This window comes from Diadema antillarum, unplaced genomic scaffold (assembly GCF_040938485.1).
Source record: "Diadema antillarum isolate AM-2024a unplaced genomic scaffold, OU_Dant_1.0 seq00000320_RagTag, whole genome shotgun sequence".
Classification (NCBI taxonomy): domain Eukaryota; kingdom Metazoa; phylum Echinodermata; class Echinoidea; order Diadematoida; family Diadematidae; genus Diadema; species Diadema antillarum.
This window is the reverse complement of record NW_027271339.1, coordinates 1827861-1847153: the sequence shown is the minus strand read 5'-3', so window position 1 is coordinate 1847153 and position 19293 is coordinate 1827861. Positions and strand designations below refer to the sequence as shown.

The window sequence follows — 19293 nt, the reverse complement described above, 5'->3', positions numbered from 1 at the left end:
AAGGAACATGCTTATAGATAATAAAGTTTAACATGGCATTCATTGTGTGTTGTGATAATTGTATGTTGTCAGTATGGCTTGCCTGAAAGACACAGGAAAGAAAGAGGGACTTTTTGCATTTCATCATATCACTTCTATGAATGATTCCTGTGCACCATGTTCAGTAAAGGGGAGAAAATCAAACAAAAATGCCTGACAGAAAGCAACATTGTTATAATGCATCATGTTCTTGACATGTTCCAGCCTTTGCTGGTGCAAGTCTCAAGCTAAACTGCAAATACAACTGATACCAGTCTTATCTTCATTTTTTTCCTCTTATTTTCTGCTTTTCTTTTACTCTCTTGAAACATCATATCTTCCACTATGTTATCTGTCATCATGTTATATCTGTCTCTTTGTCTAATGCATCCCTCTCTCCTATTTTCATTTACTACTTCTTGGTGAAAAAAAAAAAAATCCCATCATCTACCATGTATGCCTTACCTTATGTTCATCTATTTCATGATGTGTCTTTCAAATATTTTTTTTTTCATATTCCATCCAATACTTGTCTCTGTTATTTTTCCCTTTTGCTTCCTCAATTTGTATTCATTTTCACATTTGAAAATCATATTGTCATCCTCTCCTTCACCTTCTCATTCTTATTTTTTTTTTCACTCCACTTGTTTACTTGTTGTTGTTGTTTTTGCTGTGTCTTTGTATTGGTTGTTTTCTTTGCCGTTCTACTTTTTTCCCCTGCTTATTCTTGATTTTTTTTAAAAATTATTTCTGATAAAATTGAAATCTCCCCTTCCCAACTTCCTGCATCCTTTAATGCTATTTTTTTTTTTTCATTCCTTTTTCCTATTCTTTTTCTTACATTAAATATTTCCTGTTTCTTTCCTCTTCTGTCTGTTTGGATACATCCTGCATTTTTGTTTTATTATTTTTTGCCTATGTTTCACCGATGTCCTCTCAATTTTCTCTCTCATGTCTATTCCACTCATCGGATCCTCTCCATCTCTTCCACCTGTGTCTTGTTACTTCATCATTAAACCCCTTCTATCAATTTCGGTCACTTCATCTGCAAAATCCACCATCTCATATACGACCTCGGCATGCATCAGGCAGCGACGCATACAAGAAGAGAAAATGAATGAACGAGGGCAGCCTACTCACCTGGAGCTACCCATCAGCTTCTCACAGGGATGAAAAGATTGATGTAAGGAGGATAAAGAGAAACTAGACTGAACAGGAGATGAGCCAGGAGACCATGGTGCAACAGTGATTGACAGAGACACACACAATGTTGACCGTGACTAATGGACACATACAAGGGAAGAAACCAGGATGGTAATAGCTGCAAGATAGAAGTGATATTATGTGGTTTATAAAGTAGGTGTGTATGTTTGTGTGTATGTGCGTGTGCATGTATTTGCATGGGTGAGTGTGTGTGTATGTATGTGTGTGTGTGTGTGTGTGTGTGGGTGTGTAGCTGTTTGTGTGTGTGTTTGTGCTTGTGTGTGCATTTCAGGGTAGAATATTTTTGCACAGCTTTCAGGCCCTTTTTGGCTATATTCCCATGTTCCGAACCCTGAATAAGAGATTTGTTAATGATGAAACAGTAAGAAAAATTTTGTGTGAAGAAATACATTTCATAAATGCATATTTCAATTTCATTGGAATCCAACATTAGAACATGGTTTTCACTGCATGGACATGTATCAAACCAAATCTTCTCTTCTTTGAAGTTATGCATTTGTAGATAATTTTCAGAACAGTAAGCAATATCTAGTGTAATTATCAAAGTTACCATCAAGAGTTTTCTCGTACTTCATTCTCCCAGGTAGTGATATTTTTTTTCTTGGCCCAAAAGATTAGAAACAGGAAGGGTGATAAATTTAGAGATGTACAGATTGAAGATTTTTTCATATTGAAAAATGAAAGGTGTGCAGATTCAAGATTTGGTCATCTTGAAAAATGACCAATTCCCAATTATGAAATGATGACACACACTATGGGAAAAGACGGAGCAATATATTGTACACAGTTCTTTTGACTACACATGGATATCTAGTATTCTTATTCTTAAAGTGCAGTGTGCAATGCAGAAATTTAATGTAAAGGCTACAAATGATGCCTCGATACATATCACTATATCATTTCTGCTGCAGATGCCCTGCTGTGACCTCAATTTTTGCTTTTGATCTTGGTAAAATGCTTGGGTGTTTCGATTGCTACTATCTGCAAGTGTTTTTCCGAGAGCAGTGTAAGCAAGGACAAGAGTCACATGACAGCTCATAAAGGGATGCTATCTAAACATGCTGAATGACTATGCTATACATGTGAAAGTCTACAGCTATCGAAAGACAAACCATTATTCAGGGTGTATTCAAGTATTATTGTCCACTCATTATCATAATGCAACAACTCTAAGACAGGCCAGGGAGAGATGGGTTATCAAACAGTATGAATTTAGATATGATAGAAACCCACACACTAACAATATACAGAGAGTGTTAAGAGGAGGGTATTTATTAAATAGGTAAAGAAAACATGCAAGTCCAGTCCAAAATGCAGCAGTGTATTTCTTCACACCCCCCCCCCCCCCCCAAAAAAAAAAGACAAAAAAACAAGAACAAATACAAAAACAAAAAACCACATGCACAAACAGAGTCTTGTTTATAGGACTGTTTACAGTAGAAATGTGCAGTAACTGCAATTTTTGGCGCAGCAGCTGGGCCCCAATAACCAATCTCAAATATGCAAATTATCACCAAGGCAACTGCAAGCATTGTAACTTACAACAATGGCAAATAATCTTATGAAATAGACAGTTGTAGTGATTATTGATAAGCTACCTTTCTTACCCAACCATGTGCCTACAGAGAAAAGAACACAAACTAAACCAAAACAGAATCAAAACCAGTGGATTCTTCTGGTAGAGTAAAAGGGATCAAGAAAATTAAGTTAATGACTGTATTTGTCTAATTAGTAGTTGTTGAAATTGCTGGGTTGAAACAATGAAACAAAGGTGTGCAGTTAGAGCAGAAAGTGTGCTATCAAATCATTACCGTCCTGCAAAAATACCCTAAACAGAAAACTTCTCGTAGACAACCTGGAATTTGAGGACAGCATGATCTTGTAATTTGAAAAAAAAAGGAGGAAAAAAAATTACCTGATATATAGAAAAAAGCGACTGGCAATGTGTCACTTGCAAGTACAAGTTGGTCTAGTGGGACTGCATCCAAGGTACATGTATTCTTGAATTAACACTGTACAGTCAAACCTGTCTATAGCAGTCACCCAAGGAAGATGAAACAGTAGCTGTTATAGTTAGGTGGCCAGTGTAGACAGGGTCATTAACATGGCTTTTCTCTTGAGGGGAATTATTTTTAGTGGCCGCATATGGCAGGTGGCTTTCAAGGCAGGTTTAACTGTATATGAAATTGTGTCATATGAGTTCTATTGTGAGAGCAAAAAGAAAAAAAAAAATGACCTAGATCTATTAAATTCAGCACAGGGTCTGCAGGTATCGCAGACATTTTCTTGTTCAGTCAGTTTGACCCAATCTACAGTTATGAGATGCCTGCCATACAAGCACATACAGAGTATTCACTGAAAGAGTAAATGAAACAGATGTACTCCCAGGTGATCACCATGTATTTATTTCTTACAAGACTAGCAATGATTACTCTCATCCATATAAATTATATGCGTGTATGCTTCTGAGAGTGAAGGTGTGTGAAATCCAGATGAAAAAAAAAATGTTTTAAAAAAGAATTCTTCAAGTTTGTTTTCTTTTTGCGCCGTTGTTCTGCAACAACTATTGTAGCATATTGTACACCCTTCCCCCTCCTTTGTTTATATTTGTGTATAGCAATTGATGACAAATATGGGCCCAATGTTGGTTAACTAATAGAAAACAATCATTTTGTAAAATGGGCCATGTGGTTGAACGTGGTTAAACTTTAAGGAATTGAAACTTTAAGGAATTGAAAAGCAAAACAAAAAAGATAGAACAAAAGATAACACTAGATTCACGGACAAGATTGTGGACTCTACAGTAGTGTAGATAGTTACTTGCTTTGATATTGATTACGGTGTATTGATTTATTGTCTTTTTCAGCGGTATTAGAAAAATGATTTGCCAAAAGGTGGAAGGAACTATGATTGGAGCTACTACAGCTGTGAACAGCATAGACAAAAGAAAAGATGAAAATAATCCTCTAATTATAATATTTTGATTGATTAACGTACGTAAAGTGAAACAATGTACCCAGTTTGTGTTGAATAGATTAATCTGGAGTGTTATCTCTGTCATTTAACTGGAGTAAAGGACTAGTGCAATGTCTTAGGACATTCCTGTGAGTGTGTTATACGTAGTAAATTGTAAGATGTTATTCTAACAGAGATTTCTAGTGTTTACCTCGCATACTGACAGCAGCATTTTATGGGATCTGCTGCCGTACTTGTAAAATTAGACGGGGTTTATGGTGAATAAGTATGTCTGAACCTCCTTTATAGCAAATAATGTGAATATTCAGGATGAGAAAATGTACCAACCACCTCATACATGTATATGCCAAATAACGATCAGGTTATCTTTGTTTTTAACTGGAACATACACTGGTGCTGGAGATAGAGGATGCCACAAAATGATATCTGTAGAATGATCTCACAGGAAACAAACATGTAACAACTATTTCCAACTATTTCCAACGGCAAAGAAGTTTTTGTCATAGAAAAAAAAATTGCTTGTTTAAGCCATTTGATACTGTTGATTAATATTCGGTTCTGCATTAGTGTTTTCAAGTAGCTGGTCAAGTCTATAATGGTGTTTGTTAGTGTATTTCAGGATAGGACAAACAAGATTGTGTGGAAAGATTTGATCCTGTTACATTGCTATTCCCACTTGTGTGCCTCGTAAGTCAATCTTACTCTCTATCTTCTTAACAATAGTTTGAAATACACTGCTTGCAGCTCGAAAGCTGCGTAACTTGATAGTTAAATACTATGATCTTCATTCTCTTGACCTTTAGAAATTGCCTTACTAGACATGGGCTGAGATTTGAGAACAGAGAAACCTGCATGAAACGCTTTGTTTGTTTACAACTCATATCTAGTCAGATCTTGAGAGCTTTTCATTCATGTGTTTTCTTTAATCCACTATTAGTGATATGTAGACATATGTAAAAAAAAAGAAAAAAAAAAAGAAAAAAAAATGTCAAGTCAGAAAATGTTCAATAAAATGTTTGCACAGATTTTGTATTCCATTGGAGCCAGAAGGGTTCATCTGTATTTCAGAGACCTGACTGTTGTATTTAAACTGCTGTGAAGAAAGAAAACCTTGGCCAAAAGTGACTAGAGCACTTACCATAGACTCTGTAAATAGGTTTGAGTGTGGAATCAAGGTACCAGTGTTGCCTGGATGCAGAGTACAGTGTTAGGTAGTTTTCTTCTGTGCAGTTGGAGTTGATTTTGTCTGTTGACAGGAATTTTTTGTTAGGCACATATATGTAATAAGGTTTTGTGGAGCTCATAAGGTTCTCAGTGGCATTGAAATTTGGGTGTAATGTATTATTTGCAGATTGAGGATTGAAGAGAGCTATTATGTACAATATTGTGAAATGGTTTGTCCAAACCGTCTCCTGATGCTCTGAACAGCTAGGGTGTCAAAAACAAGGTCTCTTCCTCTACTTTATCCTCGTTTTTATGCTGTTAGCATTGCTCCAAATATAATAAAGGCTTATTTACATCATAATCAACATTCTAGATATGGACTTTTGGTGTTTGGGTGTTTTTGTTTTTCTTTATTATTTTTGTTTTTCATATTTTGAAACCTGTGTGAGGGGAAAAAGGCCATCTCAGCATGTCTGATTATGGCAAAGAATTTTTGGTTTGCAGAGGTTTATCCTGTTCAGTTAGCCCCACTTTGATTGTAGAGCCAGTCAGTGTGAGATACTACATTGACCTGCTCCTCATATTGCACTTAGTAGAGACTCGAGTTGTGGATGATGTTCATTAGAAGGGATGGCAAGAACTGGCGTTCTTACAGCTTCATCTTTCATCTGCCTTACGTATACTTTTTTTTTTTTTTTTTTTTCATTCATTTGCATGCGTAAGTGTGCAAATCGTTTACCAGTAGATGTGGAGTACAGTTATTAATTCTTATCATTGTTAGTTTTCCTTAGTTTGGCAACTACAAGAAGAAAAAAAAGAAAGAAAAAATGTCATTGTAAATCAGCAAGAGTGTCTTTTTTTTATATATAAGAATTTTCTCTCTGTGGGTTGTTGACATAGTGTTCTTTTTATCACAGAAATATGTTTTGAAGTGACGAACTTGTTTATATTTGCATGTTACACAGCGTTTTCAGACAAGATCAAATGTTAACTATGTAGCCTAAAACTATTTTTGTGTCCCCAGATGAAGCCTAAGAAAGAAACCATGATGCATTCATGTTGTCAGGGTGGATGTAGCCTTTTGACTATAATTGTAGATTATTTGTACAAAAAAAAAAAAAAGAAGATCTCCTTCTTTTCCCTAGGAAATGAAATATATTTTAGGTAGAGACACATTTCAAGATCAAATGTGTTAGATCCTCAATAAATCTGATGTGTAAAAAAAAAAAAGGAAAAAAAAGCAATATGGCTCATGTTTGTATCTTTGAAGCATGTATCTAAATGAATGGCTTGGTATGTTTTGTTTGGTGTGACTGTTGTGTGAGCTCTCTATGGCATTTGATGTAGGCCTACAAATGTATGTGCCATTAACTGCACAGCTGGATATATGACTTCATGTATAGACCAGCTGTGGTTATTTCATGACCTTACAGTAATACTATTACAGGATGTTCACCTCAGCTGCTTTTAAAACAACTGGGAAGATCTCTTTGTCAAGTAGAAAGCAGTAGGGTTGTTGATTTTTCTGACACAAATTGCAAGAAATAAAAATGTACAAAAAAAAAAAAGCATGTTACACGTAACAGGTTAAAGTGCAAATAATAATGAAGGTAGAAAATTATTCCTTCTTACTTGATTTGATCCAAACGGGTAATATGATCCATCCTAAGTAGTATTGGCATGTACTACTTTGTAAATCATTTGAAGAGAGATATTTTGACAGTTTTGTGAACAACCTACACGGGACATGGTGAAATAAAAATTCACATGTACACCCTCTCTGTATTGGTATAAAGTACGTGGAAAATAGGCTTAATATGGAAATCCATTTTGTAAAAGGTGAGAGCAATTACTGTGCATTGCAATCATAGTTATCACAGAAAATTTAACAGGAAATTCCATTCTGACGTTGCTTTGTTTGAAAGCAGAAAGTGGAGCAATGATTTTTTTGGGGGGGGGGAGGGGAGACACACACACACACACACACACATGCACACACACACACACACACTCATAAAATGAAAATTATGAACTGGTACAGTTTTTACAATAGCAAGACAAATTGGTAACTTTATGTGACATGTGTTGAGCAGTTCCCCATTTACTTTTAACATAGAATTTCATTTACCATTTTTCATTTATCCAAAATATTTGGGTGCAGGCAGAACTTATTCACAGAGGAAGACAGGAAAAAACATGCAGTAACGGGTTTGAAATTTTTTTTTCTCGGGAGAAACTCTAATGTAACAAACATTGCTATAACGAGATATTGGTTATTATGAGGAAATTTCCTTCCACACAAGTCTAAGTAAAACGCTACTCTTATAGTGAGATCAGCTATTAAGAAATAACTGCTATAACGAGATAAATTTTGTGATTTTCAAACAAAGAAAAACATAGTAAATCAAACCTGTTATAGCGAGGTGAAGCGAAATCTGTTCGGGTAAAGCTTTACTTCGCCTGCGCAATCATGTTCAGAGGTTGTAAAGCTCAATGCGACGGGGCGAAAACTGCGTCTTGTACACATGTATTTTCTTCTAGAACACTCCACATAGCACCGCATGTTGTATGTGTGTGTGTGTGTGTGTGTGTGTGCACATATTATATGTATACATGCAGAGAGCGTGCTAGGAGTACTTACCGCCCATACATGACATCATCATGGCGTATAGTAGGTGTGATGCAATCTGATGCTGTAATTGGCTTTCTACTAGCGAATTCCCCATCTTCACACACGCAGGCATAACATAAATACATAAATACGGAATGTGTCAGATACACACACAGCATCACGCAGAACACGTTCAAGCTTTCCACACACAACACACGCTTGCCATAACCACATACTAATCAACAGACGATCGTGACACAATTGCACACAAAACATTTACAAATTCGAACATCCATTAAGAAACACATTAAATGAAAGAAAGATGTTATTCAGAGGGGTGAAGGTTCATGTGCGAGTTTCTTCACTTTGTCTTCCTCTACAAATTAAATTTGTGAAGATCGCAACTGCTGATCTGTAAATTAACAAACATGTCGAAAAAAAAGGAACCAGTGGGACTCGAACCCGTCATCTACTGCTTTCTGGGCAGCGACACTACCACCAGGTTGTCCCTGGTTGCTGGCAGTGACACGATGAACATGGAACAAATACCCAAGCTCCGAGATTCTGACATTGTTATGTTAAGTAGTCCAAGGCGGACAAGGCATATTAAATGAAAGAAAGATGTTATTCAGAGGGGTGAAGGTTCAGGTGCAAGTTTCTTCACTTTGTCTCCCTCTACAAATTAAATTTGTTAAGATCGCAACTGCTGATCTGAATTAAACAATGTCGGAATCTCGGGAGCTTGGGTATTTGTTCTTTGTTCATCGTGTCACTGCTGGCAACCAGGGACAGCCTGGTGGTAGTATCGCTGCCCGGAAAGCAGTAGACGACAAGTGTTATGAGGTCTGGTGCATAGACTAGCATCATATGCAATGTATGATTGAGGGTACCACCTATCGTCACCCTAAGGCCTAAGGATCTGTAGCTTGTTTATTCCAAAAGTATAAACCAAAGTTGCCAAATTTTAACCTCAAATATGCCATAAATACTGCAGTTTTGAATGTCGTGACCGTTCTGTTGATTCTGAATCTCCGTTGGAAAATAACGCAATTTTAGTGCATGCGATCCATTTTTTTCGCGCGGCTGAAAAAGTCTGAAAAGGGTACCTTACGATCGGCACCCCCTCCCTCCATAGGTAATACACGTGAATTTCACAGTCATGCGCTGTTACTGAGTGGATGTGTAATTGAAACTGTTTAGTTTGGTTTGTTAGTTTGTTTATGGGTTTGATTTCCGTTTCTTTGTTTTTATTGTTTTCATAGCTAATGGCACTTAGTCCCGCGTGTACCTTTTCGTTCTATACGCAAACAGCCATGATACGCAGGGTGCCGATGTCAAGGTACCCTGCCGATAGGTGGTACCCTTACCATACACTGTAAGCAGTACACAGCACTTGAATGCATGCCTGTAGAGTACTGAGATGGCAGTGCCTCTATCATGCTCTATTTAGCTTATATCTAGCATAGAAAGAGCTACCATGGTGTCTTGGAGTGGAGATCTCCGTAGCAGAATGCAACATCTGCCTCCAAAAGGAATTTTCAAGGTGGGATCAGAGAGAATTTGGATTAAGTTCGATTTTCCTGGCATGAACAATTCAACATTGTGCATGCAATCTTGTGACTGTACTACAGTAGTATACTGCAGTTTGTATGGTGATGAAATCGGCGGGTGTAGCCGTTCACGGCAGTTTGCGCACTGAAATGCTAGTTTGAATTCGTTATTAAAGTGACTTTACAAGCTTCAACTGCTGGAGTGGCATCATATCAGATTCCCCTCCTCCCCAAATGCAATGCAAAGGGAACACAGAGACGAATTGGCTGAATTTTGAGGAAGCATGAAATGATTATTGCATTGCCACTGAACTTGATAAAAAGGATGCCAAAATCCAAGTTGCTACACTGAAGACGGTGATGGGCCAAGATTGCCGCACAGTGCTTACTGGTCTCAAATTATCCACAGAGGAAATGAAAGACATCACCAAGATTCTGAGTAGCCTCAAAGAGCATTTTGTTATGAAACGAAATGTACTATATGAGAGGTACATATTTCACACAGCAGAGAAACAACCACAAGAGACTGTTACTCAATTTGTTGACAGGCTGCGTAAGCTGGCAGCTACCTGCAAGTTTGGAGAGCAATGCTTGGAAAATGAGATGATACGAGACAGACTGGTCATGGGCTGTAGGGATCAAGGGGCGAGAGCAAGACTGTTTCGGGAAGATGAATGCACATACAGAAAGCCCTTGATACCCTGAAGATCAGTGAAGCAACCACACAGCAGTTGAAAGTTATCACTGGTGGTGAACATGAGCAGCAGCAAGAACTAAACTTTGCTAAGAACAAGCAAGGACGTCAGTCAAAGAATCCAAGAAAGGGAAAAGATGACTGGAAAAAGAAACAACAGCGAGAACAACAGCCCCCATTGGAAGGAAGTGCATGCCTGTACTGTGGAGGAAAGCATAAAAGAGGAATGAGGAACTGCCCAGCATATGGCAAAGAATGCAGCCGATGTAAGAAGATGAACCATTTTGCAAAGGTCTGCGAAGCCAGAATTGAAACTATTCATGCCGGTGACCAGGACAGTGACACAGACAATACAGATGAGTCAAATTTCAGACTGGAGCATGTTGGATCTCTAAATGAAAAGAAAGGGCGTAAGATTGTAGTCCCTATCATGATGAAAACTCAAAAGCATGTTCAGAAAGTCATGTGTCAAGTTGATACAGGCGCCACCTGTAATGTAATGTCCTACAGAGAACTATGCAAACTTGAAAAAAGTGACAAACCATGCATGCACCCATCAGCCACAAGGATAAAATTATAAGATGGAAATTACATACCAGTCAAGGGTGAGACAGATCTGATATGTAGCTATGAGGGGAGCTCATACAACATCAACTTTAAGATTGAGGAGACATCGAGCGAGATGCCCCTACTTAGTGGACAATCCTCCATCCAGATGGGCATGATACGAATCAGCGGCGAAGTGGAGACTGTGCATCTGACACAATCAAGAGACTAGGGGGGCATTTCATGAAGGAACTTGTCGGATAAAATATCTGACAAGTCAATTATATCCGACAAGTTTTGAGAAATTCTTTAGTCTGATTGGCTGATTTCTCAAAACTTGTCGGATATAATTGACTTGTCGGACATTTTATGCGACAAGTTCCTTCATAAAATGCCCCCCTGATTGCAGAATACAATGACGTCTTCGAAGGTCTTGGCTGTTTGCCTGGAGACTACAGCCTGACCCTGGACAACAATATCATGCCTGTCAAGCATGTTGCACGCAAAGTTCCAATCAATGTGAAGCAGGAACTGAAGGACGAACTGACAGACCTTGAACACAGAGGCATAATAGCCAAGGTCACTCAGCCAACGGACTGGATTAGCAGTATGGTGGTGGTCAGAAAGCCACAAAAAATGCGCATCTGTTTGCATCCAAGGGATCTGAATCAGGCTCTGAAGAGACTGCACTACCCTATCCCAGTGATTGATGGCATTCTGCATAATCTTTCTAAAGCAAAAGTGTTCACAGTACTTGACGCAAAAGACGGGTTCTGGCAGGTGAAACTACAGGATGCAAGCAGCTATCTTACCACTTTTGCTACGCCATTTGGACGCTACAGGTGGAAGAGAATGCCATTTGGGATCTCACCGGCCCTAGAGGAGTTCTAAAGAAGGCAACATGAGATCATCGAAGGGCTCCATGGTGTTGAAGTCATAGCTGATGACTTCTTGGTCTTTGGAAGTGGAAATACCATGGACGAGGCAGTAGCTGACCATGATCGAAACCTGGAACAATTCTTACGGAGAGCCAGGAAGGTCGACTTGAAGCTAAACAAGGCCAAGCTGAAGTTGAGACAGACCACCGTGTCATACGTGGGACATAAACTGACAGCAGATGGACTTCGACCAGATCCAGAGAAAGTCAAGGCTGTAGTTGACATGGCCCCACCTGAAGACAAGAAAGCAGTGCAGCGTCTACTAGGCAGTGTGACATATCTAGCGAAGTTCTTGCCAAGGCTTTCTGAAGTAGCAGAACCGCTGAGGAGGTTAACGGATGCAGGAACACACTTCGAATGGCTGGAACATCACATAGAAGTCCTGAACGAAATCAAACTAATGCTCACACAAGCTCCAGTCTTAAAGTACTTTGATGAGGCTGCTGAAACGACCATACAGTGTGACGCATCTGAGAAGGGGTTAGGAGCTACACTCCTGCAGAATGGCCAGCGGGTGACATTTGCTTCGAGGGCTCTATCCCGCACAGAGCAGTGCTACGCACAGATGGAGAAGGAATGTCTGCCTATTGTGTTTGCCTGTGAGAGGTTTGACCACTACATTCAAGGCAAACCTGTGACTGTAGAAACAGACCACAAGCCTTTAGTGCCGATCTTCATGAAGGCAATCCATGGTGCTCCCAAGAGACTACAGCGAATGCTTCTTCGGCTCCAGAAATATCACCTGGATGTCCAGTACAAACATGGAAAAGATGTGCTCCTTGCTGATTGGCCGAGTCGAGCATACCTACCGGACACAGGAGGGTCTGATAAGATATACAAGGAGATAGAAGAAGTCAACCAAATGGACCTCCTGAAAGTTAGCGAGTCCACAGAGCACCAGATCAGAAATGGGACAACTGCTGATCAGCAACTGCAGGACCTCATGTTGATGATCCAGCAAGGATGGCCTGATACAAAGGAAGCAGTACCTGGCAGTATAAGAGAGCACTTCAGGGATGAGATCACAGCACAGAATGGAATCCTGTTCAAAGGCCAGAAGGTGATTGTCCCCCAAATACTCCGGAGCAGAATGGTGGAGAAGGTACATAGCAGCCACCTAGGAGTCGATGCATGTGTAAGAAGGGCACGTGACACACTCTTTTGGCCAGGCATGGCAAGCCAAAATAGAGATAAGGTGGAGCAACGCTCGGTCTGCAACGCCATGAAACCAAAGCAACAGAAAGAGACAATGATATCTGCTGAAATCCCTGCAAGACCATGGGAGTTTGTGGGTCAAGACTTGTTTCATATGAACAACAGACAATATCTGGTGACAGTGGATTTCTACTCTGACTACTGGGAGTTGGACCAGCTAGAGAGCACCGCTGCCCAGGATATAGTAGAGTGCTCAAAACACCACTTTGCACGACATGGCATACCTGAGCGGGTCATAACAGACAATGGACCTCAATTTGTGGCCCAGGAGTATGCCAGATTTGCAGCAGAATGGGACTTTGACCACGTGACCAGCTCCCCCCGGTACAGTCAAAGTAATGCTAAATCTGAGTCGGCAGTGAAGATAGCCAAAACACTTGTAAACAAGAGACCCGGGGTCACGCGCTCACCTGAGTATCGCAATTTCACCTTCCATGCATTCTTGCACACTCTTACCTGAGAACATTGGAAACTTAGGTCTGCATATGGATCCCCCCCCCCCCCCCCCCCAACTCCAGGGTGGGGGGGGGGGGGGGCAGGCAGCCCTGGATCTGCAATGAACAAACTTGGAACTAATGTCATTAATGTACAAACTCATGGTATTAACTTCATATGCTTTATCATTTCTGGTTCTAGAGTAGAAGATTTTAAATATTCCTTAATGTGGGGGGAGGGGGCCCCAAGAGGGACATGGTGCCCATTTGAAGGAATTGAGATTCTATCCCCCTAGGGATGCTATCTGCTAAGTTTGGTCAAAATTCATCATGAGGTATTCAAGAAGATGAACATGTACAATTCAGGCTCCATTACAACTGTAGGACTTCTCCCCATCCCCTCTCCTGGCTCCCTGATTCCGCCAACCCCATGAACAAACTTGAAACTACAGTCATCAATGTACGAACTCATAGTACCCGGGTATTATCTAAGCCCTATCACTTCTGGTTCTAGAAAAGATTTTTTAAGATTCCTTAATTTCAGGGGGTTTGGGCCCCCTGGGAGCCCCCCAGGTAGGCCATGATGCCCATTTGAACAAATTTAGATCCTATCCCCCTAGGGATGCTACCTACCAAGTTTGGTGAAAATCAGACATGGCGATCTCAAAGTGAAGATGAAAATGTACAATTTAGGCCCCATTAGGACCCCTCCCCACCCCCCTCCCCTGGGTCCCAAGGGGGGCACCCCTGATTCTCCCATGAACAAACTTGAAACTACAGTCATCAATGTACTTACTCATAGTATCAACTAAGCCCTATAACTTCTGGTTCTAGAGAAGATTTTTAAAGATTCCTCAATTTTAGGGTGTTTGGGCCCCCCTGGGGCCCCACAGGTGGGCCATGGTGCCCATTTGAACAAATTGAGATCCTATCCTCCTAGGGATGCTACCTGCCAAGTTTGGTGAAAATTGGTCATGGGGTTCTCAAGGAGAAGATGAAAATGTAAAAAGTTTACGCATGCCGGATGACGCACGCCGGACGCCGGACGAAGAGCGATCGCAATAGCTCACTTGAGCCTTCGGCTCAGGGGAGCTAAAAAGGCTATCAACGATGGAAGTGATATTCACCTTGCCATGCTTGAGTGGAAAAACACGCCTGACCATGACGGAGCAAGTGCAGTGCAGAAACTGATGTCCAGGCATACTCGAACAAGGCTTCCAACGCCAGAGGTACTACTCATGCCAAAGGTAGTGCTGGATGTACCAGAACAGATCAGAATGAGAAAGCAGAAGGCCAAACTCCTGTATGATAGAGGGGCCAAAGATCTACCAGAGCTGCACATAGGCCAAGGGGTACTTCTACAACCAGACATGGATCACCAGCCATGCAGACCTGCAATTTGCAGACAAATCCTTTGTGATCGGTCATATGTGGTGGAAACAAAAGACGGACGTCAGTATCGGCGCAACCGGAGGTTCCTGAGAGAAACGGCTAACACCAAGCCAGAGTCTTCAACCACCGTAAAGGTAGCAGAACATCCAAAACAGCCAGAAGGCAGTCAACAGCAGCCAAATCATCTTGGTGATACTGCTAACGTCACACATAAGCAGCTGGACCAACTACCACATGGGACCGACCAGAGAACAGGACAAAGAAGGCCCAGCGAAACAGCCCAGCAAGCTCCGCTCCCATCATCTACTGCAGGCAGACCACAGTGGCAGAGAAAAATCCCAGCAAAGCTGAATGATTTTGTGCTTACTAAGTGATTTGTGGGAACCCAAGAGCAGCAAAGGGATAGTGATTAGTCAGCAAGAGTCATGACATCGGGCAGAATAATGTGGGCCAATACCTTCGCTCTATTGGCTCAAGGCTTTAAATTTTGTTTGTTTGTTTGTTTTTTGTTTTGTTAATAGATTGAAATTTTGTAGCTGCAAGTTAGGTGTTAATCAGCAAGAGTCATGACATCGGGCAGAATAATCCCGAGACTCTTAGCTGTGGGCCAGTACCCTCGCTCTACTGGTCCAAGAGTGCTTTTTGTTATTTTAGTTTAGTTTTTTTAGTTTTTTGCTTCCATGGTAAAATATTTGACATGGTGTTGAACTGTACGAGTTAGCAGTGAACAAGCATCCAGATTGAAACAACTCGCCTCGGACACAGAGAAGCAGCGAGACACATTCGAAGACTGATGGACCGACTTAAAGAAACAAAACAGAACAAAAAACAAACAAACAAACAAACAAACAAAAAGGAAGAAGCAAAAATGTATTACGTATAATGTTGACAGACATGTATGTTTATTATATTGAAGAAGGGAAACAGAAAATCTGTATTTGGGGAAGTACATGTATAAAGAACTTATAAACAAAAGGTACATAAAAGGGAGATGTTATGAGGTCTGGTGTATAGACTAGCATCATATACAATGTACACTGTAAGCAGTACACAGCACTTGAATGCATGCCTGTAGAGTACTAAGATGGCAGTGCCTCTATCATGCTCTATTTAGCTTATATCTAGCATAGAAAGAGCTAACAACAGGTTCGATTCCCACAGGTTCCTTTTTTCCGACATGTTTGTTAATTTACAGATCAGCAGTTGTGATCTTAACAAATTTAATTTGTAGAGGGAGACAAAGTGAAGAAACTCGCACCTGAAGAAACAAATTCGTGATATTGCATTTCACTGGTGAAAAAAACATTTTCTTTACACATATAGGTAAGTAATTCCCTCACACACATTGCCAGGTTATATCAGCATTAATTGAAATGTGATATGAAGTTCCACATGTGCTAATTAATGGCTTCATGTTATGCTTTTTTCATGCCTACTGATATAATGAGATATCGGTTATAACGAGGAAAACGACTCGGTCCAACATTCTCGTTATCAAGTTTCCCCTGTATGAAAATTGGGGACTTTTTCGTGTGCAGACCAAATGGAGAGGTGCCCCGCAGAGGTATATCACAAACACGTAACATGAATGTGATATGTGCAAGTACATGTACCGGTACTGTAAATGTATACAATGGATACACATAACCCCAAATATTATCCTGGATAAGTTTGTAAAGCTGCAACTGCTCTACACTGCAAAGCCAAGGGATTTTTTTATTTTTCAGCCAACAGTGGCTGCATTTCCTTGTTCTTGAATACAAGAATTCAATATAATTTCATATCCTCTGTTGGAATGCCCCATCTTCTATCTGTCTAATACTTGGCGTCTAGATTTCATCCCTATCAGAGGATAAGAATACAACCACTGTGCCATGGAAATTTTGCCTTGTTTTCATCCTAGTTTGGTTTCAATACTGTGGTGTGAGTGCGAATATACAGCATGCATTCACTGACACACATCCACACACATCATATAGATAGATCTACATACGGATCAGTCATCAATTTTCCAAAAACTCTGCATTCACTTGTTGAGTCAAAGAGCATTTATCCCTCTCTCATTCCCCCATTGATAAATGTATATCACATGCAAAAGTGTCAATTCATTGGACAAGGTGGCTCTATTGTGACAAAATTGGTATAGAGACACCCCTTCTCAAGATAAATGGACCAAACCCAGGGGTGGTGCAGTGTGTGTGCACACGAAAGCGTGTACGGGGTATAGACGATGTCAAGGGACACACGCAACGGGTACAAAGGTCTAAGTGCAAGAGGTATAAAAGGACCCCTGCTCGGAGAGGGAATAGTAGATAGATAGTTGGATGAGAGTTAGAGTTAGAGTAGTAGATAGTGAAAGTAGATAGCCAGAGAGCTGTAGGGAGAAGGGCTCTGCCCTGGGGTGTAGATAGAGCTGTTTGGGAGATATGTTTTCCAAACTTTCTGGTGGCTTGGCTTGCTATCGCACACATTGCTTGTATCTTTGCTTGTAATACCGCCTTCTCGGAGGACGACTGCACAGGCTCTGCTTAATAAACACACAGTAACGGTATGTTATTCTCCATGACTCAGTCTTTGATGTCAACTTTGTAGATGTAAGCACTGTCGCTGATTGTCTGCTGTGCGATGTTATGTGATGGTGTGTTTATGGTTAGTGATGTGCGGAGTGCAGAGTGAGGGGTCGTGATCGGTAATGTGCAAGATCACAATATATTTTTGTGGAAAACGAGCCTACAATCAACCCCGTAAGGCCAAAATTCGCTACACTATTTTCAATTTGGCACTGTGTAAAGTAAAGCTATAATCTGGGTTTACTGTAAGTCCAGAGTGGAAAGTAATGATGGACAGGAAAACATCATGTGAGATGTCGGGGTGGAGTACAAATACAGGTAAACCCATAACACTGATAAAAGACTTCATTATTCTGAGATTTTATTATTACTATTATTATCATTATTATCATCATTATCATTTATCATTATCATCATACATCATCATCACTCATCTCATCATCATCATCATTATTATCATTATCATTATTATCATTATTATTATTATTATTGATTATTATTATTATTATCTATTATCATTATCATTATTATTTTAGAGAAGTTTTACAAATCTTTGACACAAGATATTTTGGAGAATTTTACCAGAAAAACTGGTTTACCAGGGTATTTTCTGTTAACCCTATAAAGCCCATGGGGGACGGGGGGGGCTTATTGTGCCCCCGTGCCATATTTTCATTTGCCACTCCTACACCCTTTACCCATTTCAACCAAATTTGATATGCCGAGAGGTGCAGTGTAAAAGTTTCAAGCCTGAAGCATGCAGTAACATCAGTGAATTTACTGATTCTCTGGCTAAGATTTCACTCTCGTATGGATGGTAGGAATTCATGGAAAGCTTGTCACTGGAAACAAGAGGAATGTTCTTCCCCCACACAGCATCAATAATAAACATTGGATGAGAAGCCTTGCTTATCTGCCTGAACTGAGTAAGGTAGACTTTTTTCCTTATTTTTTGTCAGCTAGAGGATTACCGAGACTACATGGCCATATCTTAAAGCTATTTTCATGTCTAAATAAATAATCCAAAGAAGTCTCTAAACAATTCCCTCATCTACAAAGTCATCATGTCAGCCAAACATTATAGACTCTCTATCATTCGCACTTGACCAAAATTTGGGGTCAAAGGCTCAAAAGTATGTCTTGCGAGACCATCTTATACGATGAATAGATGAGAATTATGGAAGTATAACTGTTTAAGTGTGCACCAAATTGCACAATTTCGAATTCCAGAATGAAAAAGCTGAAGGGGGGGGGGGGGGAGAGTGTCTGCTCCACCCACTCCACCCCCCACGCCCCTTTGGTTGCTTTTGCTTTAAAATCAGTTTCTCACTCCCAGCCAGTTGAGAAACTAGGCAAAGGGTTTTTTATATACAATAATTTTGTTCAGCCAACAGCAGCTGGACATGTTATTGTTTTTGACACAAGTTATTGTTTAGGACTTTATCAGTAAAACTAGTTTACCAGGTATTTTTCTCACTTGCTTGAACAAACGACGGGGGAATGCTAAACTTCCTATTACATGTTTCAAGCATTCAAATAAGGTGCAATTCAGAGCAACAAAATAAGGCACACATCAGTGTACATGATTCTCTGACCAAGATTTTCACTTCTGTATCGATGGTAGGAATTCATGGAAAGCTTGTCACTGGAAACAAGAGGAATGTTACCCCCCCCCCCCCCCCAAAAAAAAAAAAAAAAAAACCCAACAAAAAACAAACAAACAAACAAACAAAACAAACCACAAAAACAAAAAAAAAAACACACACACACACACACAAATTGCTTCCGGATGTTTATACTCGCAGAACAAAATTTACCTCCTCAACTACACGCAAAAATAACAGCTTTTGCAGTAGTAAAGTTGTAACAGCAGTTTGAAGCTGTATATGCTGACACATTCTGATCTAGAACTTACAATAAATTCAAATTAATCATTCTTGTGTCAAAATGATTTTATTGCA

The 19293-nt window shown here is 40.0% G+C and overlaps 1 protein-coding gene across 1 annotated transcript in view; it reads left to right on the top strand.

Moving 5' to 3' along the window:
• LOC139730523 (calcium-transporting ATPase sarcoplasmic/endoplasmic reticulum type-like) overlaps window positions 1–2560 on the top strand; it is an 81962-nt gene extending 79402 nt beyond the window's left edge. Inside the window, exon 26 of the mRNA XM_071641375.1 lies at window positions 1107–2560. Within this exon, the coding sequence (XP_071497476.1) occupies window positions 1107–1135 (29 nt within the window). The 3' untranslated portion in view covers window positions 1136–2560. The remainder of the gene's footprint in view (window positions 1–1106) is intronic.
• Window positions 2561–19293: the final 16733 nt, after the last annotated feature.